Source organism: Arachis ipaensis, chromosome B3 (assembly GCF_059453495.1).
Source record: "Arachis ipaensis isolate K30076 ecotype BB chromosome B3, ASM5945349v1, whole genome shotgun sequence".
Classification (NCBI taxonomy): domain Eukaryota; kingdom Viridiplantae; phylum Streptophyta; class Magnoliopsida; order Fabales; family Fabaceae; genus Arachis; species Arachis ipaensis.
Window position 1 is genome coordinate 11,730,453 of NC_142438.1, and position 24,786 is coordinate 11,755,238.

General features: G+C 35.1%; 2 protein-coding genes across 2 annotated transcripts; both read right to left on the reverse strand.

Moving 5' to 3' along the window:
- Positions 1–329: 329 nt before the first annotated feature.
- LOC107629534 (protein EXPORTIN 1A) lies at positions 330–12,427 on the reverse strand. The gene is made up of 32 exons (XM_088508964.1): positions 11,932–12,427; positions 11,340–11,456; positions 10,701–10,793; positions 10,503–10,574; positions 10,027–10,134; positions 9,848–9,930; positions 8,720–8,858; positions 8,573–8,641; positions 8,414–8,491; positions 8,229–8,291; positions 8,088–8,132; positions 7,831–7,938; positions 7,527–7,625; positions 6,770–6,976; positions 6,573–6,632; positions 6,127–6,237; positions 5,577–5,674; positions 5,382–5,490; positions 4,912–4,977; positions 4,650–4,748; positions 4,494–4,574; positions 4,270–4,359; positions 3,775–3,860; positions 3,602–3,682; positions 3,306–3,488; positions 3,093–3,159; positions 2,730–2,840; positions 2,494–2,601; positions 2,168–2,305; positions 1,940–2,077; positions 1,751–1,855; positions 330–1,028 (listed from the first exon to the last, which is right to left on the reverse strand). The coding sequence occupies exons 1-32, from the start codon at positions 12,028–12,030 to the stop codon at positions 906–908; spliced, it is 3,234 nt and encodes a 1,077-aa protein (XP_088365090.1). The 5' UTR covers positions 12,031–12,427; the 3' UTR covers positions 330–905.
- A 5,028-nt stretch (positions 12,428–17,455) lies between these two features.
- On the reverse strand, positions 17,456–23,802 carry LOC107629533 (methionine-tRNA ligase, putative / methionyl-tRNA synthetase, putative / MetRS). The gene is made up of 17 exons (XM_016332348.3): positions 23,450–23,802; positions 23,162–23,306; positions 22,739–22,892; positions 22,394–22,549; positions 21,829–22,053; positions 21,596–21,739; positions 20,983–21,073; positions 20,749–20,855; positions 20,521–20,635; positions 20,049–20,176; positions 19,879–19,944; positions 19,650–19,778; positions 19,375–19,518; positions 19,170–19,290; positions 18,464–18,696; positions 18,266–18,367; positions 17,456–17,982 (listed from the first exon to the last, which is right to left on the reverse strand). Exons 1-17 carry the CDS (start codon positions 23,745–23,747, stop codon positions 17,752–17,754), a joined length of 2,589 nt encoding a protein of 862 aa, XP_016187834.1. The 5' UTR covers positions 23,748–23,802; the 3' UTR covers positions 17,456–17,751.
- Positions 23,803–24,786: the final 984 nt, after the last annotated feature.

Below are 24,786 nucleotides of genomic sequence, written 5' to 3' on the forward strand. Positions count from 1 at the left end.
TAACTCTTGGTAAAAAAACACCACCATTTTGGGTTTAATTACACTCAAAAGAGGATTAAGTCTTGCTAAACATAATATCTGAGTTTAACATGCACGACAAAACTAAAAGGATATGTTTAATGGAGGTAGAAAATTATATATTATTCTTCTAATTTATTGCCCAATTGAATACAAGAATTTAAGTGGTTATTTACGAATTTAAGTTGAAAGCTTGCAATCAGTTGATAATCGAATTCAATCCCTTTTTATCAAGTCAACAGCCATGCGAGAGAACAACAATGCAAATAATCCGACTTCACATACAGGATTTTCCATTTGTGAAGACAATGTAACAGATTTTGAAGAAATACTAAAAATAGAAAGTATAGAACAATATCTTTTTCCCTCTATTGTGAGAGAGAAGAGAACAAAACTTATAACACAATAATAGTATCATGAAACCATATATTAAGAGCAGAGCACTCATGGTCCATCAATATCCCTAAGAATTAATTGGTGAAAAAATACAAAATATCAAACCACAAGGGGTTTCTGCACAAACCGCCAGAGGTTAGCACACCTAAGGAGTCATAGTCTTCTTTCCATCCTGAGATTCTATATATAAATGATGAATTTTTCACTGAATCCCTTAATCATCAACCTCAATTAGCAACTAAATACTCTACACTCACCCAAATGACATGGCAATAGTATCCCCACCCAGCCAGCTAGCCAAAACTCCGACAACCAGAGAAACCTTTGCCAAACCAGCCCCAAACATTAAGCATTGGGACGTGGGGAAAAAAAACTAAAATTGGAGGAAAAAGGCTGCATCATTTCTCAGTATCTTGTACTCTGGTAAAACCAATGCATCTGCTGAACAAGTTAAGGTGACCATGGAGTTGACTCCCCGCTGTTTAGCCTATCTATGAATCCACCATTTCATCTTGCAATTCGCTCGGGGCAATAAGCCCCGGAATAGAAAGCATTCTTTGTCGCTCTCTCTCTCTCTGAGCTGCAGCCTCTTCAGCATACAGATCCTTGTTATCCTGAAGTACAGAGGGGTACATAACAGTCAAGCAATAATATTAACGCAAGTTAGCACACAAGACGCTTCATTGAATGACGAGAGAATAGAAGCAAGTGATTTAGAAATGGAATAAGATCAAATAAATAAAAGCTTCGCCAAATAACAAGCAAAATACTAAAGCTTAATTTGGTATCTTTTACTTTTCAAAAGTAGCTTATAAAAGCTAGCTTTTAAAAATTAGCTTTTTAAAAGTTTTTAACATCTGTGTTTGGTAAATTAAATTAAAATTAGCTTTTTAAAAGTTGTAACATCTGTGTTTGGTAAATTCATTTAAAAATAACATAAGCAACAAGTGCGTTTGGTAAAATAACTTTTAAAATTTAAAAATACTATAATAGAAATTAATATAAAAATTAAATTTGAATATTAATTAATGTACGAGATTATATTAGACTTTTTAATTTTGATAAGCACAAACCAACTTTGAAAAGCTCCTCCTTAGGTGCTTTCAAAAACACCCCTGGCTATTAAAAGCTACAAGCATAACCACATGAGCTTTTTTTTTACCAAACGCAAAACGAAATTATGCTTATGCTAAAGCACAAACACCTCTCCAAAACGCTTTCCAAACCAACCATTAGGGCGAGATGTAATGGTCAAGAAAATACAAGAAAGCCATAGTAGCAATTTTGTTGAATACAAGTAACAAAAATAAAAATAATAATAAACAAAAAAAATTACCTGAGCTGAAAATTCCTTTGACTGTACAAGAAAGTCTCGTATGTGAGTCTTAAATGTTGAAAGATCCTTTGTAGACTCAAAGAGTCCAGTTACAAATTGCGTAACCTACACACCGCTTGTAATTAGTTATCTGTTCTGGTAAAGGAGGGGACAATCAACTGGCAACAAATATTATTTCACTCAAATTACCTCTGCTGATGTCATGTTGGGAAATGAAGTGCTTAGAAGTTTTATAGTAAACTCACGTACAAATACTGCATTACTCGAGTATGGCAAGGGATTTGTTGCAGCATCCCAAAGAGGCTCGGTAATAACCCCCGTTTCCAACTGAAAAATGTCAAACTTGTTATTCCAGTAACTCTTCTCATATTACCACAGTTTTTAGTAAAGCAAAATGAACCATGATGATACACTCACCAGACAGAACAAATGCTGAAGCACCAACACATGTAATTTGAACCCTGGCTTATGGAAGGTGTCTGTCAAGACGGCAAATATCTCTTGCTCAATTGTCAAAAAGTAGGTCCGATAAAACTGATTACAGAACTCTGAGCCCTGTTTATGCATACCGACAATCAGCCAAAAAATACGAACCAGCGGGAATAATTATAGATAAGATAATATTGAGGAGTTACTCTCCAAAACAGGAATAAAACAAACAAAAAAAATAAGAATGCAGAAAAAGAACTTCAGGTTAGGGTGTCTTATGACAAGACAAGTAAAATAATATATGAAGACCACACCTGAAACTTCTTCAGCATCTCCAATAACAAGTTCAACCCAGTTTCAGCAATATTCCTTTCAGTATGCCGGAAAGCCCATATAATCGAATCCATGACAAGCTTCAGTTGCTGACAGAAACAACAAACAACATCAGGCACATACTACACATATTCCAATTTTTAACAATTCAGTTCAACAAAAGAAGCCAGATAAACACTTCAGCTTTAGATTCTGCATGTAGAGAAAGAGGGACAACCTGACTTGATAGGTGGATTAATGCAGGAAAACAATGAGTAGCTATGGCACGAAGCAATGAGAAGAACTTGAGCCGATGCTCTGGGTAATCTTCAAAGTTTTTAGTAATCATCTGCAGAAAGAAAATCCAGTTGATATTTCTTTCCAGAAACAACAATTTTACAACAACGAAGCCTTATCCCACTAGATGGGAATAGATTTACAACATACCATGAAGAAAAAATTTCTATATTAACCATAATATGCAAATTAAAATCTCAAGTAACAACAAACCACAATACAGCACTTAAACAGTAGGGCAGCAATCACATTATAATGCCAAGCTATACTATTTTTATGATAACAAATTACTCTACACAGTTACCTCAAGTGTGCACTGGAAAACAGCTTCAAATATGCGAGGTACATCATCAATCATTGCAGCTTTATACCTGGCAAGCACATACACACAGAGACAGATAGAGACAGAGGAAGTGAGTCAGTGTAAGCATTCACAATATAACTATCAACCTAAATTTGTCATAGGGTTGGCATTTTGGAAAAATAAATGGGGAAAAACAAATGAGTAGAAGCATACTTGTTTACAATTGTGGCAAAAAGGGACAAAACCTCCGATTCTCTTGCATCAGGAACATTCCTAGCATAATCTCCAAGAACAGGATCCATCATTGGTGGCACAAATTGTTTCCCGATTTGTGGTTGATCTTCAGCCTTATCCAAGAATGTCTCAATAAGCTTAAGTGTCTCCCTCTTAACCGAACTGCATCCATGAAGCACATGTATATATAAGCAACTAAACAGTAACCCAGTTTGCATAAAAAAAAGCAACTAAACAGTAACACTGTCTGCACCACAAAGGAAGGGTTATCATACCGTAATAGTTTCACATAAGATGTTCTTGATGCAAATGGTCCTCCTTCTGAAATACTCTTGGAAATAAGCTCACTGTACATCCTGTTTTAGGGTGGAAATGGTTGAGCATTCATCAGAAATAAATAATAAAATTACAATACGTTCACAATACACACAACATCGAAAGAACAAACCTGTATACATTCAGCATGTCCAAAAATATCAATGTAATTTGGGGGAGAAAATATGTCCCTAAAGAAGATGCAACACTTGTATTCGTCTGCAATTTTCAAGAGACTAAAATTAAACCATACCATCATATAAGAAAATATCTACGAAAAGTGAGACCCTTGGAATTGACAATTTATCATATCAATTATTCAATTACACATTATAACCTAGCAGAAACCCGAACCATGGTGACAAGCCTACAACAGTCAAATAACAAGCAGCGGGAAACATTCTACTATGCTATCACGAAGTTGAGTACAAGGATGAATTGGTAATTGTCAAAGAATGTCATCCCGAAACTAGACATGAGTAGGAGAAAAAATGGTCATTGGCTGAGTCAACAAACAAATCATTCAAAGTTTTCCACCACTGACGACCTTATACTGTGCAATAGACTGCACAAAGGTAAAATATTAAGGAATAGACAGCCGAATATCTATGAATTTTGAGGGTATTACCTGCAATATATTAAGCACGGTACGAATTACATCTTGATCCTTCAAGAAGTCCACATTTTGATGTGCCTGCCCTATAATTTCCATCCATTTCTGGAGGAAAATAGAGGAAATTACAAACTCCAACAATTAGCTTCTATAGAAACCCCAAAGAAAAAAGAAAACAAATTCATGTACATAGCAAGACAGTTTAAAAATTAAAATAGCTCATCACGAAAATAAAATACATGATTTGGGAGTTCCATCAATCGTTGAAGATATTCATCTCTCTTATGTGTATCAGACTCTGCTTGAATCATGTGACCGACCTAGAATACAATAATAATTAAATATCCACAAATACAACTAACTAAATAAAAACGAACTTAAGATCGAAGACATACAGATTCATAGAAAGAGTGTATCTGATGGGGTTCTAGATCTGCAATTGTGGTTGCAAGGCCTGATAACAGTTCCGATACAAATGGCTCATTTTCCCCAACCTGAAATAGCAATTTTGGATTGGCACATTTATTGATTTTTGGAGAAATGCCAAGTTCTACGTTATTACTACTTTTGGAAGCTCTTTTCAGAAACTACATTGTGTTACGAAGTATTCACTATAGAGCAAAAACATGAGAAACGAGCAATTAGAAGCCCTGATACCTGGGTGATCACAAATTTACGCTTGCACTTCTGGACAATTTTCAGGAATGTATCACAGGCCATATCCTGAATAAAAAACATAGAAAAGACAATTATCAAATACTGATTATTGCCCACCGAAAATATATGCAACTTCAAACAATATTCCCTTCGAGTTCACAGAAAAAATACCAGCAATGCTGGCCAAAGCAAGTACAGGGTACACATAGAAACACTACAACCATAAGGTGGGTTGGTTGTGTCTACATACCCCCACATATATTATTATAATGAAGGGTGGAGAGAGAGAGAGAGAGAGAGAGAGAGAGAGAGAGATTTATAAATAGAACAGAAATACCAAAACAAATAATTCGACATTCATTGCTAAGTAGTTCTGTAATTTCATAATTAATGTTTATACATCTCCCAATAATATTGAAAATAATACACTGGTAATAATTGCAGTGAACTTTCAAAGCAGGAAAAATAACCTGAACTCCAGGATGAGTCTCATGCATAAACTCAAACAATTTATTAACAACAGTTTTAAGGAACTTCCAATGAGCTCTTAGAAATCGTGGATATTGCCCGACAACATACCTGTCGATAAAAGAAACATATTAATACATTATGCAGAAATATTTTGCAAAAACAAAAGCAACAAGGCAAGCAGAAACAATTCTTACATGATATTACTTGCAATAACAGCTTTGTTATCTTTTCCCTTTGTGATTTCACATAGATTCAATAAATCACGAATGACCATAACCAAAAATCTGTTTTCCTGCCAGAAATCCAAAATTTTATTTATAAACGTCAGGGAAAAGCAAAACATTTCATAAAATAATGAAATATAAGAAATAGAAATGCACTCCATATTGATAAATTTAACCAGTTAAAAAAAGGAATCTAATACATACATTAGACCTATATAAATCAAAATGAAACCATGAGAGAAACAGAGATTTGTTAAAAAAAATATAAGGCAATATGTATCTGAAATATTAGATGCCATGGTAAACATTGATCCTTTTTAGATATGACCAAGTAAATAAATATGGTAGTCCTCACTTCTCAGGACTACAACATGGTAAAAGACTTGAAGTTAAAACTACGAGCACTACCAGAATAAGAGAAATTCCTCGACAATAATTATCACTATTCAAAGCACTAACATCGAAGAAAATGGAGCAATGGGGGGGATGACAATTAAGATAAGCCGTTAAGCTAAAGTACCTGTTCCTCCATCATGGAACCAGATATAGATCCTATTGCCCAACACAATGTGTTCAAATTGTTCCACGACCAATCCTCACCACTCAATTGTTTACTTAATTTCCTCAGCATCTGTATATTACACAATATGTTAACGAAACAAGCCATATAAAGGTCAATCAGCAAGACACTGGACGATTTCATAATATCCCTTTTAATGCCATCACTTTAAACCAAAACATGCCCATACCACTATAGTACTGTATTCTATCAGATTTTAGATAATTAATCTTATATTACAAGTAACATTTAACATAAAATTGGAAATCGTGGTTCCCTAAATATAAAGTCAGCTTATCTTGAAACAACATAAATTGGGCAACAATAACTTGAATGATAAGAAACCAAAGAATGATATCATTGTCTTTCCCAGCAAAATGAAAAAGGATGCTTTCCAATTCACATACCTGTTTTTCAGTATCGTCATGGTCAAGATGTGATAAGTAAATAAGAGTCTCCCTCATAATCTGTATAAGCCAAAAATGATGAGTGGAAGTCAGATTTAACAATATATTCTGAAAAGGCCATCAATCAAAAGATAGCATTCAGAGTAAACTAGCTTCAATGCATTTTTCTTCTTTAATATTAGTAGTCCGCTCATAACCTTATATTGAACAAGAACATCATTGTCCTTCAAGGTTTCTCGAACTATATTCCCATTTTCATCTTCAACTATGAGAACTTCTTCAGGCTTTGCCATACGGCATATCATAAGCAATCTCAACTTTGACATGGGGCCAGCATAAAGCTGACGCCGCTGAAGAAGCTGCGAACCATGCCCATCAACCATACCAGGGTGCATTGATGGAACCTGATCATTCCATCACGAATCATCGTCAGCAAATAGTACATTAGGAGCACACAAAAGAAGAAAGACGAGGTATAACATATCAAAGACAGCTAACCATTGACCTTCCCAAAATAACAGCTTTAAAACTGAATGGTTTGAGAAACCCTTTTTTTTTTGGTTGGGGGGGTTAAGATTTAGACTCTATCTTGTGACGTGAAAATATTTTGAAGTTGTTCAAATAAATAAGAATTGGCAAAAGAGGAGATCTAAGAGGAATTGAGTAAAAGGAAAACAAAAAGGACGGTAGACATTGAAACCAATTATGTTCCTTTGCTTTTGCCTTTTGTTTTCTAGATAGAAAAAAGGAAAATGTATTAGATGAGAAGAGAGTAGACAAGAACAGGATTAGATATCTTATTTTTCCCCCATTTAATAACAATTACAACCTTTTACGCATTATCAATCAAAAAACAAATAGGCAAATAAATGATGTACTGTGAACACTAACCTCACAAGAAAATCATATATTCTATAATTTCAACAATCAGAGTCCCAACTACGGAGATAATACCTGAAGTCCCATCAGATTTGCAGAAGCAGCAGGATTATCCAAACTACGGTGAGGCTCAAACAGCTCCGATACCAAGCAATTCCAGTAGTCCAGACAGACCTGTTGTATCAACAAACAAGGAATAATCTGAACTTCAGTATTCAGAACAGAAGGCAGGAACAAATACTTTTGTAGTATGCACATGCAGGCTAACAGACACACTGTTGGTTGTGGTTGAAGAGCATGACTATCAGCAATATCAAGATTAGAGACAACTTTGGATATATGTAGAGAGGGGAAAAAAAACATTTCAAAATCAACAGACCTTAAAGACCTCGGTATCGTCCACATATGAAATGTTGATAAGATACTCTAGGCCCAGCAGTAAAGCAGATATGTTCTCTTGGGTGGTTTCAAGGATGCGAATGTGAACCTGCATAAATACATGGAAACTGTTAAGAGAAACAGTAAACAGAAAAAGCGAGGGGTAGGGAATGAGAAATACAATTAAAAGAAGAGATTTTTTCAACTCCAAAACCCATAACCATTGATCTATAGAGAGCCTGCAAAAATTAGACTTGCCTTGAAGAATGATGTGAAGAACAGTGCCAAATTTTGAATAAATGCCTATGAAAATGAGAAGAAGGGTCAGGAAAACAATTCACAGTCAATTCTTTCGATAAGTAAATCAGGATGTTTGTTCAGAAAATTACAAAGACCCACTTGTTCCTCACTTGAGCCATGTGCATATGCCTCGGGTATATTTGTAGTAAGTGGAAGTATGCCCTACATTGAATAAAAAATTATCCCATAAACAACGAAAACTAGATTATATTAAGCTCAAAATAGAATCAACTGAATAATTGAACACTATACAACTATACACAAAGAAAACAACCAAAACACACCTGCAATTGGACCACAAATATACTATACATCTTCACATACTGCACATCATAGTAATTTCCAAATTGAAGGGATGCTACCTACAAAGATTTAAAAAAAAAATAAATGTTATCATAAAAAATTTCAGGTAAAAATATAAGCATTCATATGATGAAACATACCTCTGTTAAACATTGCAATGTCAAATTCCTATATGCTGTAATTGGGAAAAACTTAAGGAGTGTCTCAAGCTGTGACGTAACAAATATAAAATTATCAGTTTGTGAATTTTCCCATAGAATACCATTAAAGCAGAAAAAAGGGCCTACCAATGTTGATTCAAATATATAACCCAGGGGAATCCAGGATAAGAAGGCATGCAAAGTAGAGAGAGTGGCACGTATGAGCTCAGTCCTCTGCGATGCTGATAACACATATAAGCATAACTCATGTATGAGTTGAAATTCACTGCAAAGAAGAAAGTAGAATAATTAGCAAAAATGTTGCAGAAATATTCAAATAACCAAGCACGAAACAAGCAAAATCATGTATGATGAATTCTGGAATAAAAGGAACCAGGTGATGCTATTAAGTTAAATTGTCAACTAATTACAAGACACAGATAGAAAGTACTAAAACCCCAATGTTTAATTTTTCAAAGATGATTTTGTTTTTCATAAAATCCTACCAATCAACAAACATATCATTTTGTTTCAGTCAACCCAATGCAACCTGCCAGTGAGTAGATGCATCTAGCAATTAACAAATACTGCAGTAACAACTATAGTGTTTTCTCCCAACTAGTCATTTTCAATAATTGGTTGACCTAGCCATTCATATAAGCAGTTATAATAGCTCACTAGTCTTTCAATCAATACACCACTTGCAAAAGAGAACAAAAATATTTTTCAGGGAAAAAAGTTCATCAAAGCAACAGAAATACAGTGAGGCGAGAATAAGATTTCCTCCATCAGAACAAAAATACCAAAAATGCTACAGAAAAACTCCCCTAATAACCTCAAGAATGGCAGTGGCCATGGAGAGCACATTTCCTATGCAAATCAGTACACAAAACACCCTTAAAACACCAATTGGCTTAGGAGCCAAAAGAAACCAAGAACTTTTGATCCCACAACCAACCAACACATCAACAGACTTCAACTGAAAAACTTCACAAAACCCAAGCACTTCTCCCTATCAAACACACTGCAGAATACCAAACATTGCACATCATGATCCTAAGTCCAAAAATCTTTTCTTCTAGCCAACATTTAAACCTTATTTACTTGAAACAGAAATTATGAAACTCCATGAAGGCATCCTATAAATCTATTGCTTCAAAACCAATAACTAAATCTACAGAACTCCAGCTTAATAGAAAGAGAAATGGAAAAGCAACCATCAAAGAAAATTTTCAGATCACATGAAATTTCTGTATAAAAGCGATCAAGAGTTACCTGTTCAATGATTGCTTAAGCTCCTTAATCTTCTGCTGAGTCATCTCTCCTCTTGAAAAATCAAAAACCTCTTCACTCAAAAGCTGAAAAAAAAATTGAATTTAGTACTCGCTGTTAGGACAAAAATAAAAGTTTTAAAAAAATAAGATAAGCTGACTTTCAACACATGATAAACTTACTTTCAATATAGCCATACAATTCTCACAAATTGTTTCACTAGTTTTTGCCGCTGCGACAAGGTCAGGAATAAACTTCTCCCATCTTGTTGGCCAATCGTGCTTCAAAATCTGCATGAGATAAACAGATCATTGTATGGGTTTTAGCTGTGCGCAAATTCATGATTATATAGCAAAGGCCAGGGGAATGAAAATAAGAACTCAACGCAAAGAATGTTCCTGAATCCAGATTTTGGACGAATTGTAAAAGAATTGGCAGCCTTCATCTCAAAAAATAATTAAAAAGAAAACAATCGATTTAAATAATAAAATAGACTTTCAAGTTTCAACAATTAGGTAGCAAGAGAAAAATAATTTGAGAGATGAAAATGAAGAGGTGTGCAACATTAAGAACCTTGAACTCATACAACGTGCACTGGATAATGGGGTTACAAAGCTAACAGAATAACTACTAAAAACAACATTAGGGCATTTGTTACCTGGACTAATATGATATTGAGTTTGTTGACATACAACCTTTCAGTCCGAAATGATGCATCATTGCTAGAAAGCTGTGCAATGAAAGTACAACAATATCAATGATGCAGGGAAACTAGGTATCCGGAAAAAAAGATGATGAATATCAACGTATGTCTGATTAGCTAAATGTTTCTTCTTTCTCCAAATGCAGCTGATACCTGTACAATAACATCAGAGATGAAATTTTTCATTCCGTCTCGCTGCTCGACAGGTAGTGCATTCCATCTATACTTAATTACACCTTCTAGAACCTGTATGTACAAGCCAAAAAAAAAACATGTAGTAAGAAGGCAGCTAAATTGACATTCTGATAACAAGTGGAAAGCTAGTTTGAGACCTAACAAATGTTGTAAACAGAACTATCAGCCACTTGAATGCAGAGGCCAGAACTAAATACCCAAATATCATAAGAACAAAGCACAAGAAGCAAATGAACCATTCTATAGAGTTATCTAAACAATAGCGACCCTTGTCATTTGCTTTGTATTTTTAAATATAGTGCACACTTGTCCACCACTAGTCATAGCATTATGGACTTACGGTCTAACCATAGCATTTTGCAGGAACGGTTTAAGTCCCTAATAAACCATATCCTAAATGAATGACTGAATATATAAATAAGGAATTATCTGGACAACAATATCCTTGTTATTTTCATCGGCTTTATACATGTAATGGTCGGTTGTCCAGCTTATTAATAGCATTATGACCTAAACGAACACATTTTGCAGGAATGAATTAAGTCCCTAAATCCGTAAACCCTAAATGCTATGGCACAGATCATTAACAAAACCAACCTGCAAGGCGAAGAACTTTGTGTTGAGATTTTGAGTGTTCTGCAAAATATGCATTACTTGAAGCCACATATCGGGATTGTTTTGCAAGTCGCGCAAAATCTGATCAGCAGCACTTCTCTGCAAGATTACAATCCGCACGAAAACCTGTTAGTCTTCACAACACCAAAGGGGCAAAATTTCCACACACAATGCCACGTCCTCTTTAAGTGAAACAAGCCCAACGACTAATGCAGCAGCAGCATATTCATCAATACAGCACTCCAACACAACCAACCAATAGACATTGGTAATGTTCCCAATTTTCAATCCCATATAAGTTTAATTAAGTATCAACCATTAGTTAGTTCAAAAGAAAAAAAGAAAAAAACAATACACACCCCAGATTAATCATACTCAATTTGAGTTCTGAAAATATGATTTTTGCAGTCAATAATATTAGCACGGTGTTAAACAGCTTCGCTAAAGCCCCTTCTAATGAAAGACCCAATAAAAAAAGTGGCAACTTCAAGAGAATTTTAAACCCTAAAATATGAAGGGTACATTGCGGCAGTGCAAAGAGAGTCGAAGAAGGAGGAGAATAGTGGAAGCTGACCTCTTCTTTAGATCCGGTGCCATAGAAGGCGGCGACGGTGGCGTCAAGCAAGGGCACATCAATCGGCTGGCTCAAATCTCTGAGCTTCTCGGCGGCCATGGCTGAGAGCTTAGAGAGTGATAAACCCTAGAGAGAGACACACAAGGAGACAAATACAGAGAGCGAATAGAATGTGTAAAAGAGAGAGAGAAGAGAAAGAAGCAAAACCCTAGAAAGAGAAAGAGAGGGAGATTCGAGAGAAAGATTTTAGGGAGAAAGGGAGGGAGAGACACAAACACGCAGACACAACCCTTTTTCCCACTTTTTATTTTAATTTTTATTCGTTTGGAAATAAAAATATATATAGAGTGAGAGAAGGGTAAAAGACAGCTTGAATTTGAAGCAGAGTAAGAGAGAGAAAGAGAGAGCGAAGAAGTGTGTTGTGAAGGGGGAAAAAGCGAAGTGAAGTTGTTAGTGGTGAATGAAGGGTGATTTGATTTGATTTGATTGGATGAGTGCGGGTGTGTGTGTGAGTTTGGCAACTAAGAATGAATAGGAATGGAATGGGTTCAGTCCAACTCGCTGGGACTGACACTTTTTTGGGCCCTATAACTTACATAACTCTAATTCCTTTCATGGGTGGGGCTATTTACTATTTACTAAACCTTATGTACATGGATTTTTGCGAGTCAATTTTAGTAAACCACTTTTACGGTTTATAGTTTACACTTATATTTATTATTAAATAAAAATTTATTTATAATTATTTTTTTATGAAAATAATAATTAAAAAATTAATTTAATCATATATATTAAATTACTTTTTTTTTTTTTACCAAAGATAGGAGACTCGAACCCACAACCTCTTAAATGAGTATAGAGAGACTATGCCATTTGAGCTATAACTCATTGGGTATATATTAAATTACTTAATCATTCTTAACTATTATTTTTTCATTAAAATAACTGTATATAAATAATTATTTTATTAGTAGTATTAAGTATTATTATTATTATTATTTTCTTAATTTTTGTTGTTGTCACAAAATCTCAAACTCAAATAAGATTGTATGCTCAAATTGATGGAGATAACCATTATATTCTTCTTAATTACTTACTTGCCAATTGAACAAAAAATTATTATTTTTATTTTGATTATTGTTATATTATGTTATATCATTCGGTATTTGAATGGAACGGTATAAAATATGAAGTTAATTTTAATATATTGTTAGTATAAAGTAGTTTTACACGTGCATCCAATTATATAATGTCATATTAGTAAAAAAAACTATTTTTTACATTAACTGCGTGAATGGTCATCCAAAAAAACAGATATGATTGTACGACTATGTAAAGCATCAAAATTAAACTCATAAAATATTTTACAAGATTAATCACACAAATTGCATCTTTTTTTTTTTGTGAACAACAAAAAAAAAAAGAAGAGAAAGAAGGAGAAAACATTGAAGAATAAACTATCCAAAGTTCTGCACAGAGGAAGTAATGCATTTGGAGTGGCCAAACTATTTCAGCATCAATATCACAAACTTCTCTTTTAACAAGCTAATGTGCAATTTTATTAGAATCTATTAATACGAGTTTAAATTTCACTTCTTAATCTGCTCTCATCTTTAAGTGAAAGATCCTTTTAACCATCTCTATTTCACTATATCTATAGGTAATCTACATCCAGACACCAGGTCATACGCCTCAGGACAATCAGACATACTCCACGAGCTTGATTCCAGATTCAGCAGCATGATATAAATCTTTTCACATGCTCCAAAGTTTTGCTTTGACGATATTGACACCATTAATTCGGTTTGTTCCTCCTATCACCTAGTTATCAGAATTATTTTGCAAACATCACCCAAAACCAGCATATGTAACTTGGAATATTTTTTTCAAACACATTTAATTCAAAAAAATTTATTTGGAGAGACTATGTCATTTGAGTTATAACTCATTGGCAACAAAACATGCCTTATAGAAGGTATGAATCTTTGTAGTCACATATTTTATGAGTGAATATGAAGTGTTTTATTATCATCTCTATCATCAAGAATAAAATTATAAATTGGAGTGAGATTAAGAGACTTAATTGACATCCCTACCTAATAAAACAGACAATGTCTACAGGTTTTTGACAGTTTTAGTATTTTGCTTTTAATAGTAAATTAAATAAATATTGTATAATTTATTCTGAAAGATTAAAAATTAGATGCTTGTTGTGAAATACCTTTAAAAGATGAGTTCTTACTTCTTAGTAAGCAATGTTTACAAATCAAAAGTATGCTTTGACAAGCAACGTTCTATTTACATATTATTATACTTTTTTTTGTCAGATAAATTAAACAAATAATTCTCAATCCTAAATATTACATTAGAGGTAAATACTAAATCGGTACCTAAAAGATTTTAAAATTTGAAAAGCGTGTCCTCGAGCTTGCCGGAGCAAATCTCCGGCAAGCACAATACTAATGTGGCCGCCGTGACTTGGCAAACCACCCCCAAACTCTAATCCCTCCCTCCCCAGAGCATACTCCCCCTCCCTCTCCCTCCCCATCGCAACCCCCTCCCCTCTCCCTCTCCAACGCACACTCCCCCCTCCCTCTCCCTCTCCATCGCAACCCTTCCCCTACCCAATGCACACTCCCTCCCCATCGCACCCCCTCCACAATGCACATTTCCCCTCCCTCCCTCCACTACCACTCGCAGCAACAACCACCTCAACATCAACAGCAACAACAACAACAACAGCAACCCCAATGCACACTTTTCTCTCCTTTCTATCACAGCAACAACCTCAACAGCAATAGCAACTTCAACAGCAAGAGCACTATCAAGGGCCATTGCCACCACCATCAGAGCGACAACAAGGCCTGGAATAGCCGCATCTCCTCAGCCCCTTAGCCTTTCTCTCTTTCTCTCTTTATATTTATATATGTAGGTTATGCATTTGTGTAAATGTCTGTGTGTGTGAATGGATATTGTTATTGTTATGGTCCTCCGATAAGAGAAGGAAGGAATGAGGGAAAAGAGAGAAGGAAGAACAAGCAAGGTTAGGTTTTGAATGTGCAGGTTCTTCTATTGGTTCTGTTTTGGGTTCTGATGGTGTTGTTTCTGCTGTTATTGAGGCTTTTGCTGCTGCAATTGGGGAAGGAGAGGGAAGGAGGTAGTGTGCGTTGGAGAGGGGGCTGCAATGGGGAGGGAGAGGGAAGGGGGCTGCGATGGGGAGGGAGTGTGCATTGGGTAGGGGGTTGCGATGGAGAGGGAGGGGGGAGTGTGCATTAGGAGGGAGAGGGAAGGGGGCTGCGATGGGGAGGAGGGATTAGGGTTTGGGGGTGGTTTGCCAAGTCACGGCGGCCACGTTAGCATTGTGCTTGCCGGAGATTTGCTCCGGCGAGTTCGAGGATACGCTTGTCAAATTTTAAAATTTTTTAGGGACTATTTTGTCAATAGTAAAAGTCAGATACCATTTTGTTAGCGTTAGAATCTTTCGAGTATCAATTTAGTATTAACCTCTATTACATTATAAACTCACACCCCCCAACACTTGGATCCTTATTCACTACTTGATCTTTACTAAATTTCAAATCAAAATATAACATACTAAGAGGCATATGATTTATGACTTGAACTAAAATCACGGCTGCCATATGGTTATGGTTTAGCAACATCGCAAAAATTAGATAAAAGTTGACCCAAAACTGATCTTATATTTTGGGCATAAAGGTGCCGGCAAAGAAATGACCGTGAAGGATGGCCGTCAAGATTAAAAAGAAATTAGACAAAACCGAAACTAATCGAATATTTTAAACAAATCAATGAACGAAGAAATTAAACAGAATTAAATTCTCAATCTAATTTGATTTTGCCTATGAAAATGCTAAATACATCAATTCACAACAACAACAATAATAATAATTCGGTCTCAAGTACTAAAATAAATGGTCAAAGGAAGCAACGACAGCAAAAGTTTACAAATCTATCTGATGATGGCGACAAAGCAAAGATGCAACAACGACAATGAGTGCAAATTTAGCAGCAATTAGGGGTGGCAAATGGGCCAAAACTCATTAAGCTGTCTCACGTAACCCGCCAAAAAAAGGCGAGTTGGGCTGAAAATTTGAAACTATCTCACCCGCACCGCCTAATTCGTAGGCTTCGGCGGGGCGGACTTCCCCAGCAGGCCTGACGTTTTCTTTGTTAGGGCCTTTTTACAAATTTCTATAGTATTATTATCTACAAGAAGATAAAGATGATAATTAAAGATGTTTTAAGTTATATTTTAGAATATGTTTTATATTTGATTGATTATAAAGTTGAATATGTTTAATTATATGTTTTGAACAATGTTTGTTTTGTTTTGGACAATGTTAGTTTTATTACTTTGTTTCAAACAGCTTGGTTTATAATTATGTTTGTTACATATTTATAATTATAAAGACTTTAATATTTGCGAATTTAGAAATTGTAACTTTTTTATATATTTAGAAATTATAAATTTATTGAAATTATTGTGAGATTATAGATATTATTTAATATATAATTATTTATAAAAAAAAGATTTGAGGGTTTGGCCCGTTAGCCTGCCGTTAGGCGAGGCAAGGGCCTCACTAGGTGGGGCGGGGCGGACTAGCTCGCTAAATGACGGACTTTTAGCGAGCAAGGCGAACTTTTTCGTTTGCCACCTCTAGCAACAATGTGCCAACGTTCAAAGAATACAAATCTAGCAAGATGATAGAAGAAGAAGAAACAACAACAAGAGCATGGAGCGATGGCAACATGAACAAATATCTAGCAACAATGATGGGCAGAGAACCCACAATGATGAGAATTGACAAGTAAAGACTCCACAGCAATGACACTAAGTCCTACGGTTGCAACACAATGATGAGAATTGACAAGTAAAGACTCCACAGCAATGACACTAAGTCCTACGGTTGCAACACGCAGCGGTAGAGAGATTACAAACCAGTGACACCAAGAAGGGCTAGGTGATTTGAGAGACGAAGTAGAGGGAAGGAAGGAGGGAAAGGCCTAGCGGATTTTTTTTTTCCCTCATGATATCCCTAACCTAGTAGGTCAATAATTAATTTGTTATGGATCGAAACTCCATTTAAGAGTTTACTCCTGACCAATGGGTTATTACATGCACAAGGCTTAATTCAAACTACCAATACTTGCTTAGACAAACTAACGAAAGTAAACAAGAATTAACCGGAGTTTACATTTCTACTCTCTAGGTTTAACCAGTCCGGGCTGGATAACCCAAACATGAACCATAACACGGTTTATATAATAGACCCGATCACTCCTTTTCTTTTTGGGTTTTACCAAAGTTGCCAAAAAAGAGGGGCTAGTTCTGACCAGAATTGAGAACCAGCATGGCCCGGTTATGTATTGTTCACCCCTACTTCCGACATTCTCTTTACTTTCAATTTCACTCACTGCCATCTATTCTTTTTGTTTAGGAGCCGTTTACCATTCATCCTTTAGTAATCTTTGTCCTTTGAATAACCGTAAGCGTCTCCATCACAAGATGTTCAACATTGGCTTTGAAGGAATGATTGCTTATATCATCATCGTATGAGCACGTGGCACAAGAAAAGTATAGAGAACAATTGAAATTTAGCCGACCATCTTAACAATTTGGGTCCGGCTCACAAAAAATAAAAATTACTCATCGATGTATATTCTAAACTTAAACATGAAAAGCAACAACAATCTGGCTAGTCAATAGTAAGGGCTAAATTATGTTTTCTCTTTTCCTATTTAATTAATTTATATCACTCTGACACACTCTCCCCAACACTGAAAACCTTTGATGTTTGCCTACCTAATTGATCCATTTTGTATGGATGAGACCTTGCAAACACCAGCTGATGTGGTGAGTGGAACATCTTTGTAGCATGCCACTAGTTCCCCATTACTTTGCAGATCCACTTGCAATGTTTCCCAGACTTTCTTCTTTGGGTTCAAGAGTTCATCAGGATTACCTTCAAACCCTGGGAATGTGACTCGTTCTCCAACTTTTGCTGAACTGGGTGGCTCAACCAACTCCACCTATGAGCACAGCAATCAGAAATTTAGCACTCTACTACTCTAATACCTCAAGTGAAAGAAGTACTTGAAAGGAAAACAAAAAAATACTTCAGGCAAGAAAATTCCAAAGAAATTCAAACGCAGCAACAGTGTGGTTAAAAGATACACACTGCGGTTATGTACACGCAGCGTAAGATCATACATCTTTTACTAATCACGATTCAATTATTTTCTTTGGTAAACAAACAAACGAAATATATGCCCATCAATGTACCTACATGTAAAGGCATTGTGTTTTCCTTACCTTGGTGTGATCACTATTCGAAGCAGCTAGAACCATTGCTTGGGATTTAATTCCCCTCATTGTTGCTGGCTTTAGGTTGCAGAGAACACAGACCTTTCGATTCTGAAGAAATTTATTAGGATTAGTCAAACGATAGATAAAACAGTACCTACAAAAGTAGTTATATAAACAGGATATACACATGCTAGTTGAACAGACCTGCATTTCTTCAAGTGGTATATACTTGACAAGCCCACTAACAACTGTTCTGGGCTGTTCTTCGCCAACATCAATCTCTTCCACGTATAGTGAATCAGCATCGGGATGTTTTTGAGCTTTCTTAATAAGGCCAACACGTATATCAAGCCTGCTGATGGTAATTTCTGGCTCAGGAGCAGCTTTGTTTTTGCCATCATTTGATGACTTTGAGGATGATTTTTTCTTTCCACCATCTGTTGCAAACAATGGCATTAATCTGAGTATCCGATCTTTAAAACTTCGTAAAAGAGTATGCAATCAGACACACCATAACAAATGAGATATATCTAATGATTGCTATGATAAATAAGAATTAGTTAGTGGTATCATACACAAGGATGCAACGATTGCTATATTATGGGTTATTAAGTTAAAATGGAGCAGCGTATTATAAATGGTCCAAGAAGCTATTTATTGTATTGGGGGATAGGATTGACTGTCACCTCTTCATGGTGAAGTACCTATCTGTGATATTTAGGGACATCTAAGGCACTAATGCATATAGTTTTGATACTTTTCCAACCCTTGTCTTCTGGTTTTGATATTCCGCGGAAATAATAGGATATCTCACCCTCTATCTTTGTAAACTGTTTTTTCCCCTCCAAAAACCAAAACTTTTCTAAAATTAGAGAAAGTAGATTAAATAAAAATTTATAAAAAACAAAACCTGAAATTTTTGTCTTCTTCAGTTCCTCGGCGACTTTTCCAGCTTCAGCCTCTGCACGCAAGATCCTATCAGCTTGACTTCCCGCAAATTTCTTCCTGTAGAACTCTACGTCTTCATCTTTCTGTTTAACAACATTGAACAAATCAATAAATCACACAACTAGAATGCAAGGATCTTTCCTAATTCATAAAAAACAAGTCAATACCAGTTCCTTGAACAGTGGCTGTGGTTTCCCAATTTTATGGCCAGCATTTAGGATCTCCCAAGGTATCTTTGCCTTGTTAACATCTCCTTTTTCGTCACAAAGCGAAAGATGCAATTCCGTAGACAAATTTAGCTGCTTAAATACCTTCAATGACAAAACAGAAAAGTACCCAGAATATATTGCAATATAAAAAATCTCAGTTTTTGTTTGGGGAAAAAACAAATAGAAGACCAACACTACATCGGAAAATCATGTAAAAAGGGAAGTGAATTTACCTCCTGTGTTAATGACGGCATAAAGGGTTCCAATAAACATGCAAGAATATATACAACCCCAACCGCAGTTTTCATAACAAGAGAGCAAAGAGGTTTGTTTTCCTTGTAAAGGCGCCAAAATTCACATTCCTACAAAGTTAATTAAGAAAAAGGTCCAGAAGCAAGTTACACAGCCATTTAACATAACATTGGTGTTAAAATGCCAACAAGGGGCATGGAGAACAAATACCTGCAGATATCCATTCCCCTCGGTGGATATGGCCATTGCGATTTTCAATCCTTGTTTCAGTCTAACCTGTCCCCAGATTGCAAAAAGAAATGTCATAATAATAATACAGTGCACTGACTCAGAACTCTAGCAATCACAAAACAATGTTGTTTCAGAAGAGGATTGGCAACCTTCTCCATTTCCTCTATGTACTGGTCCACGTATGCAGAAATCCTTTCAGCCAATTTTTTGGTAGGATCATGGGATTCACTACTTAGACCATCAGCAAGAGCAGGTATAGCAGAATCATATCCTTGACCTATATAAGATGGAGTTAGTAATAAATGTTATTGCAAAAGCAAAGCAGGTCAAGACAAACATTTCTTTGGACTCTCTATTACTTTTCAACACATAAATATTGTAGATGATTAACCATATGTCCAGAATCCATTAAATGAACAAGATGAAAGCCGCAGATAAATGACTCCAATGTAAGCACTGTGCACTTGACTTCCCAAATACTGATAAAGGACAACAATTTGTTTGCAGTTATGTAGTTCCAAAATAATGTACTCATAGTCCTTAGGCATTTAATTCCTACAGATCTGTAGTAGCAAATCAATAGATATTTCAAGATGTAGATGCAGAAAAAGTTCAACCAACCTTCAGGTTTGGCAATAAAGCTCAAAACTCGGTTGATAAAGTTGCCCAAATTATTCAGCAGCTCACTATTTAATTTTGCTTGCAAATCAGGCCATGTAAATAATGTATCAGATACCTACATTGCATAATCACATTCAAGTACTTAATAAAGGGAGACAGAATAGAGCATACAATTATACTTCATGAGATACAAGTTATATTCCAAAAGTACATTTAAACTAGAGTTACCTCAGGCCTATTTGTGAGTAAGTAATATCTCCATACTTCAACTGGAATATTAGTATCTTTTGCATCATTACCAAATACTCCTATGCCTTTGCTTTTAGAAAACTTCCCTATAAATAAGTTGAATTTGAGGCAAAATTCAGTTAGTTCAACTTCAAACTATTCAAATGAAAATCAACAAGCAGCGATGTCTCAATAAATCACTTATCAATAAACATGATAAGAAAAACAACCAACCTGCTTCATAATTCAAGTATTCAGTAACACTAATAGTCTTCATCAAGGTCCAATTTTCACCAGTTCCAAGAAGAGTAGATGGAAACATCACCTGAAGAAGCAATTCGATCAGATTCTAAAGAAGTATTTTTCCAATCATTCTAAACTATACTCCATTCTGCAATGCAATTAAAGGGTGTCTTTTTCTTGTTGACCGGCTCCACTAAGCAACCAGGTGATACATAACATAACTAAACTTGTAGGATCCATAGAGCAAAGCAATGTCAAATTGTCAATGGAGCACAGGCTATACACACTTCAAAAAATGTGGCAACCATAACAAGCTTTACAAGTAATGAACGTCATTAGAGGGAAAAGATGTGCACATGTACAAACAGTATGCAGCTGAGACTTCGAAGCAAGTCTCATAAGAACAAGCAACACTAGCAAATAAAATTGTATTGAAAACAATATAAAATTAACAGAAGCATCCATTTTAACTAATGGGAATCACTGATGACACTTGGGGGGAAAAAAGAACATAGGAAACAAGATATTAACATGCATTATCCTGGAAACTATAGGAGCAATAATGGTACATAAACCCTGAACTACGATAAATCTGATAACTTACAGTGTGGAAAGGCACATTGTCCTTGCCCATAAATTGATACAACTCCACATTCTCTGGGTTTTTCCACCATTTCTCCCATTCAGTTGTGTAGCATGCAGTGATTGAGACATACCCAATAGGTGCATCAAACCAAACATAGAAAACCTTCCAATTTGAATAATATGATTATAAAATTAGTGAATGAAAAAACAAGCAACATGTTCTTTTGTGAAAGACCGAACAGAAAAACTAACCTTGTCACTGTATTTTTCATGTGGAACGGGAACCCCCCATTTCAGATCCCTGGTAATACAACGTGGCTTTAATCCTTCTCTAAGCCATGAAGCTGTTGTTTGCTTAGCATTTGAACTCCATGACCCTTTCACCTCCTCTATGTATTTTTCCAATTTCTCTCTCAACAGGGGAAGTTCAAGAAACAAGTGATCTGTATCACGAATTCGTGGAGTGTTTTGACAAACCTGTTTAAAATGTGAAAATCTCAGCCAAAAGTTCATACTGCGACAACTATATTTGTATTAGAACATAACAAGTTAGTCAATAGGTGCTCAAGAAACCATAACTACATTAAATAATCAGAAAGAACCAAAGAAGGAAACCCCATGCAACGGTGAAACAAAACTTTAAGGAAAAGGATTATGTAATGGAAATAATACTAAAAAATCTGAGCTCAATAAGATCATCCAATACAATCACAAGTCTAGTGCGAAAATTCACCCATTAATTAGATTAAAAACCACTAGTTAACCAATTGATGAAACCTATATTGAGAAGTTAAGAAATAGATTTGTAGTATACTACCTTACACCTGGGAGTTTTCAATTCTGTTGGATTTAGAAGCTTCCCGCACTTCTCACATTGATCTCCTCGTGCAGAGTCATACTCACACCCTGGAGTTGGGCATATACCCTCCACAAGCCTATCAGCTAGGAACCTTTTGCATGTGTCACAGTAAAGCTGAAATATGATAGACGTTTAAGCAAAAACAAAGCATGAGAAACATGTCTGTGAAAAAACTCAACATCAGTAACTAACCCTTCATTTACAACCAATTACAAGTGACAAATGGTGTCAACAGAAGAAAATTATTAAAAATTTATATAGGTAACAATTTGTACTGAAAAGTAATAGATAACTCATCATCACCTGCTGCATTGTGTTCTCTGAGAGCCATTTGTTGTCCAACAATCTTTTAAAAATTGCTTGGCAAACTTCAGTCTGCTGTGGGGCTGAAGTCCGCCCAAATTCATCAAAACTTATATCAAACCATTCATAGATATCCTTATGAATTGCATGGTACCTACGAACCCACAAATACCATAAAGTATTATCAAAATATGGCTCTAGAATTGATCAAACTCCAAACAACAGCATCATCCTTTGATTATTCATTCTCACAACAGATAATAAGATCAAAAAACAACCTACTGAAACAACACTGCCACTGCCAATCCAATTTTCATACCACAACTAAGCTAAGTAATTAACACATTACACCTCACCAAATAAACTATAGTAAGTAAACAACATATTATTAAATCACAAAAATAAGTAAGAGGAAACAAGTACTTGTCACAAATCTCCTTGGGAGAGCAATTCTCCTCCATAGCTTTAGTCTCTGTTGCAGTGCCATACTCATCGGTACCGCAAATGTAAATAGCATTGTAACCGCGGAGGCGACAGTACCGAGCATACACGTCAGCACTCAAGACACCTGAAAAAACAATACACACATTCTCATTCACCTGACAATAATAAATCAGATTCATTTCATTTCGATTTCAATTTCATCTTCGGCAATCACAAATTCCAAATCAGAAAATTTCAATTTCAAGAGAGAGGGATAGGGGAACGTACATCCAATGATGTTGCCAAGGTGAGGGACGTTGTTGACGTAAGGCAAGGCGCTTGTGATGAGGATGTTGCGTTTGCCTTTCACGGGAAGCTTCGGCGTTTTCCGATCGTTCGCCGCCATTTCAGGTGACTGGAATCGTAAATGTGACGCCGCCGCCGGAGAAATTGAGCAGCTCCGCCGCCAGAAGAAGCGCGACAGAGAAGGAGAGAGAGTGAGAGATGAGAGAGAAAGTGAGTGAAGAGAAGCAGCTAGGGTGTGTGACGTTACAGTAAGCTTGCACGCTGAAAATCCCTGTATCATGCTTTGCTTTCATTTCGATTTAGGGCTCAATATTTATATCCCTGCCATTTTGCCCTTCCTTACTAACTGTATTAGTGTATTTATTTTGTTATATTTGTCATATTATTGTTACAATTATTATGTAATAGATCATGTAAATTTCTTTTTTTGGTATTTTGAAAATGAATAAAAAAATAGTTTTATTTTAAGGGTTTAATTTTATTGCATTGCCAGTCAATGACCAAAATTCTATGCTGCATAATGTTTAGACTATTAAATAATTTCTATAATAAAATATATTTTTTAAGTTTTTTAATAATTATTAAATAATTTTTATTTAATTTTAATTATAAAATTTATTTTATATTTTATAAATTATTATTTTATTATTTATCTATTATATTTATTAACAATTAGAAACAAAAGTAACAATGAAATAAATCTTCTATTAATTATAATTTCCATAAATATTGTATCTAATCAATAAATTTTTTATTCTTTAATCTATTACATCCATAAAAATTAGGTAAATCGTGTTTGTTGATAATTTAATTGATCGGAAGTACAACCAATCCATTGATAATATAGGTGTTAGAGAATCATTAGAATCAATTTAGATCAATTAGTATCGTCTATATTTATATAGTATATCTGTATATTAATTGTAGGATTCTATGCCTTTATTACTTTAATTTATCTAGCACCTATAAATACTCCTTATATATTATACCTTTGATCACATCTCAATAATACACTTTTCAGATTACTCTCTCAGTCTCTTATATCTAACAATGAGTTTTTCCAAAATATCCGTTTTTTTATAACTATTCACGCGATTAATATAAAAAATAATTATTTTTACTAATATTACGTTACGTAATTGAATACACGTATAAAACTATTTTAGTACATTAAAATTAAATTCTTATCTTAAAAGACAAATCGTACTTTGCCTCTTTTCTCTTTCGATTTTTTTTTAGAATATTACTCAAAGTCAGGTTAAAGCTCAATTTTCTATTGATAGAATTGAAATAACCCTACCTTAATTAATATAACTTAT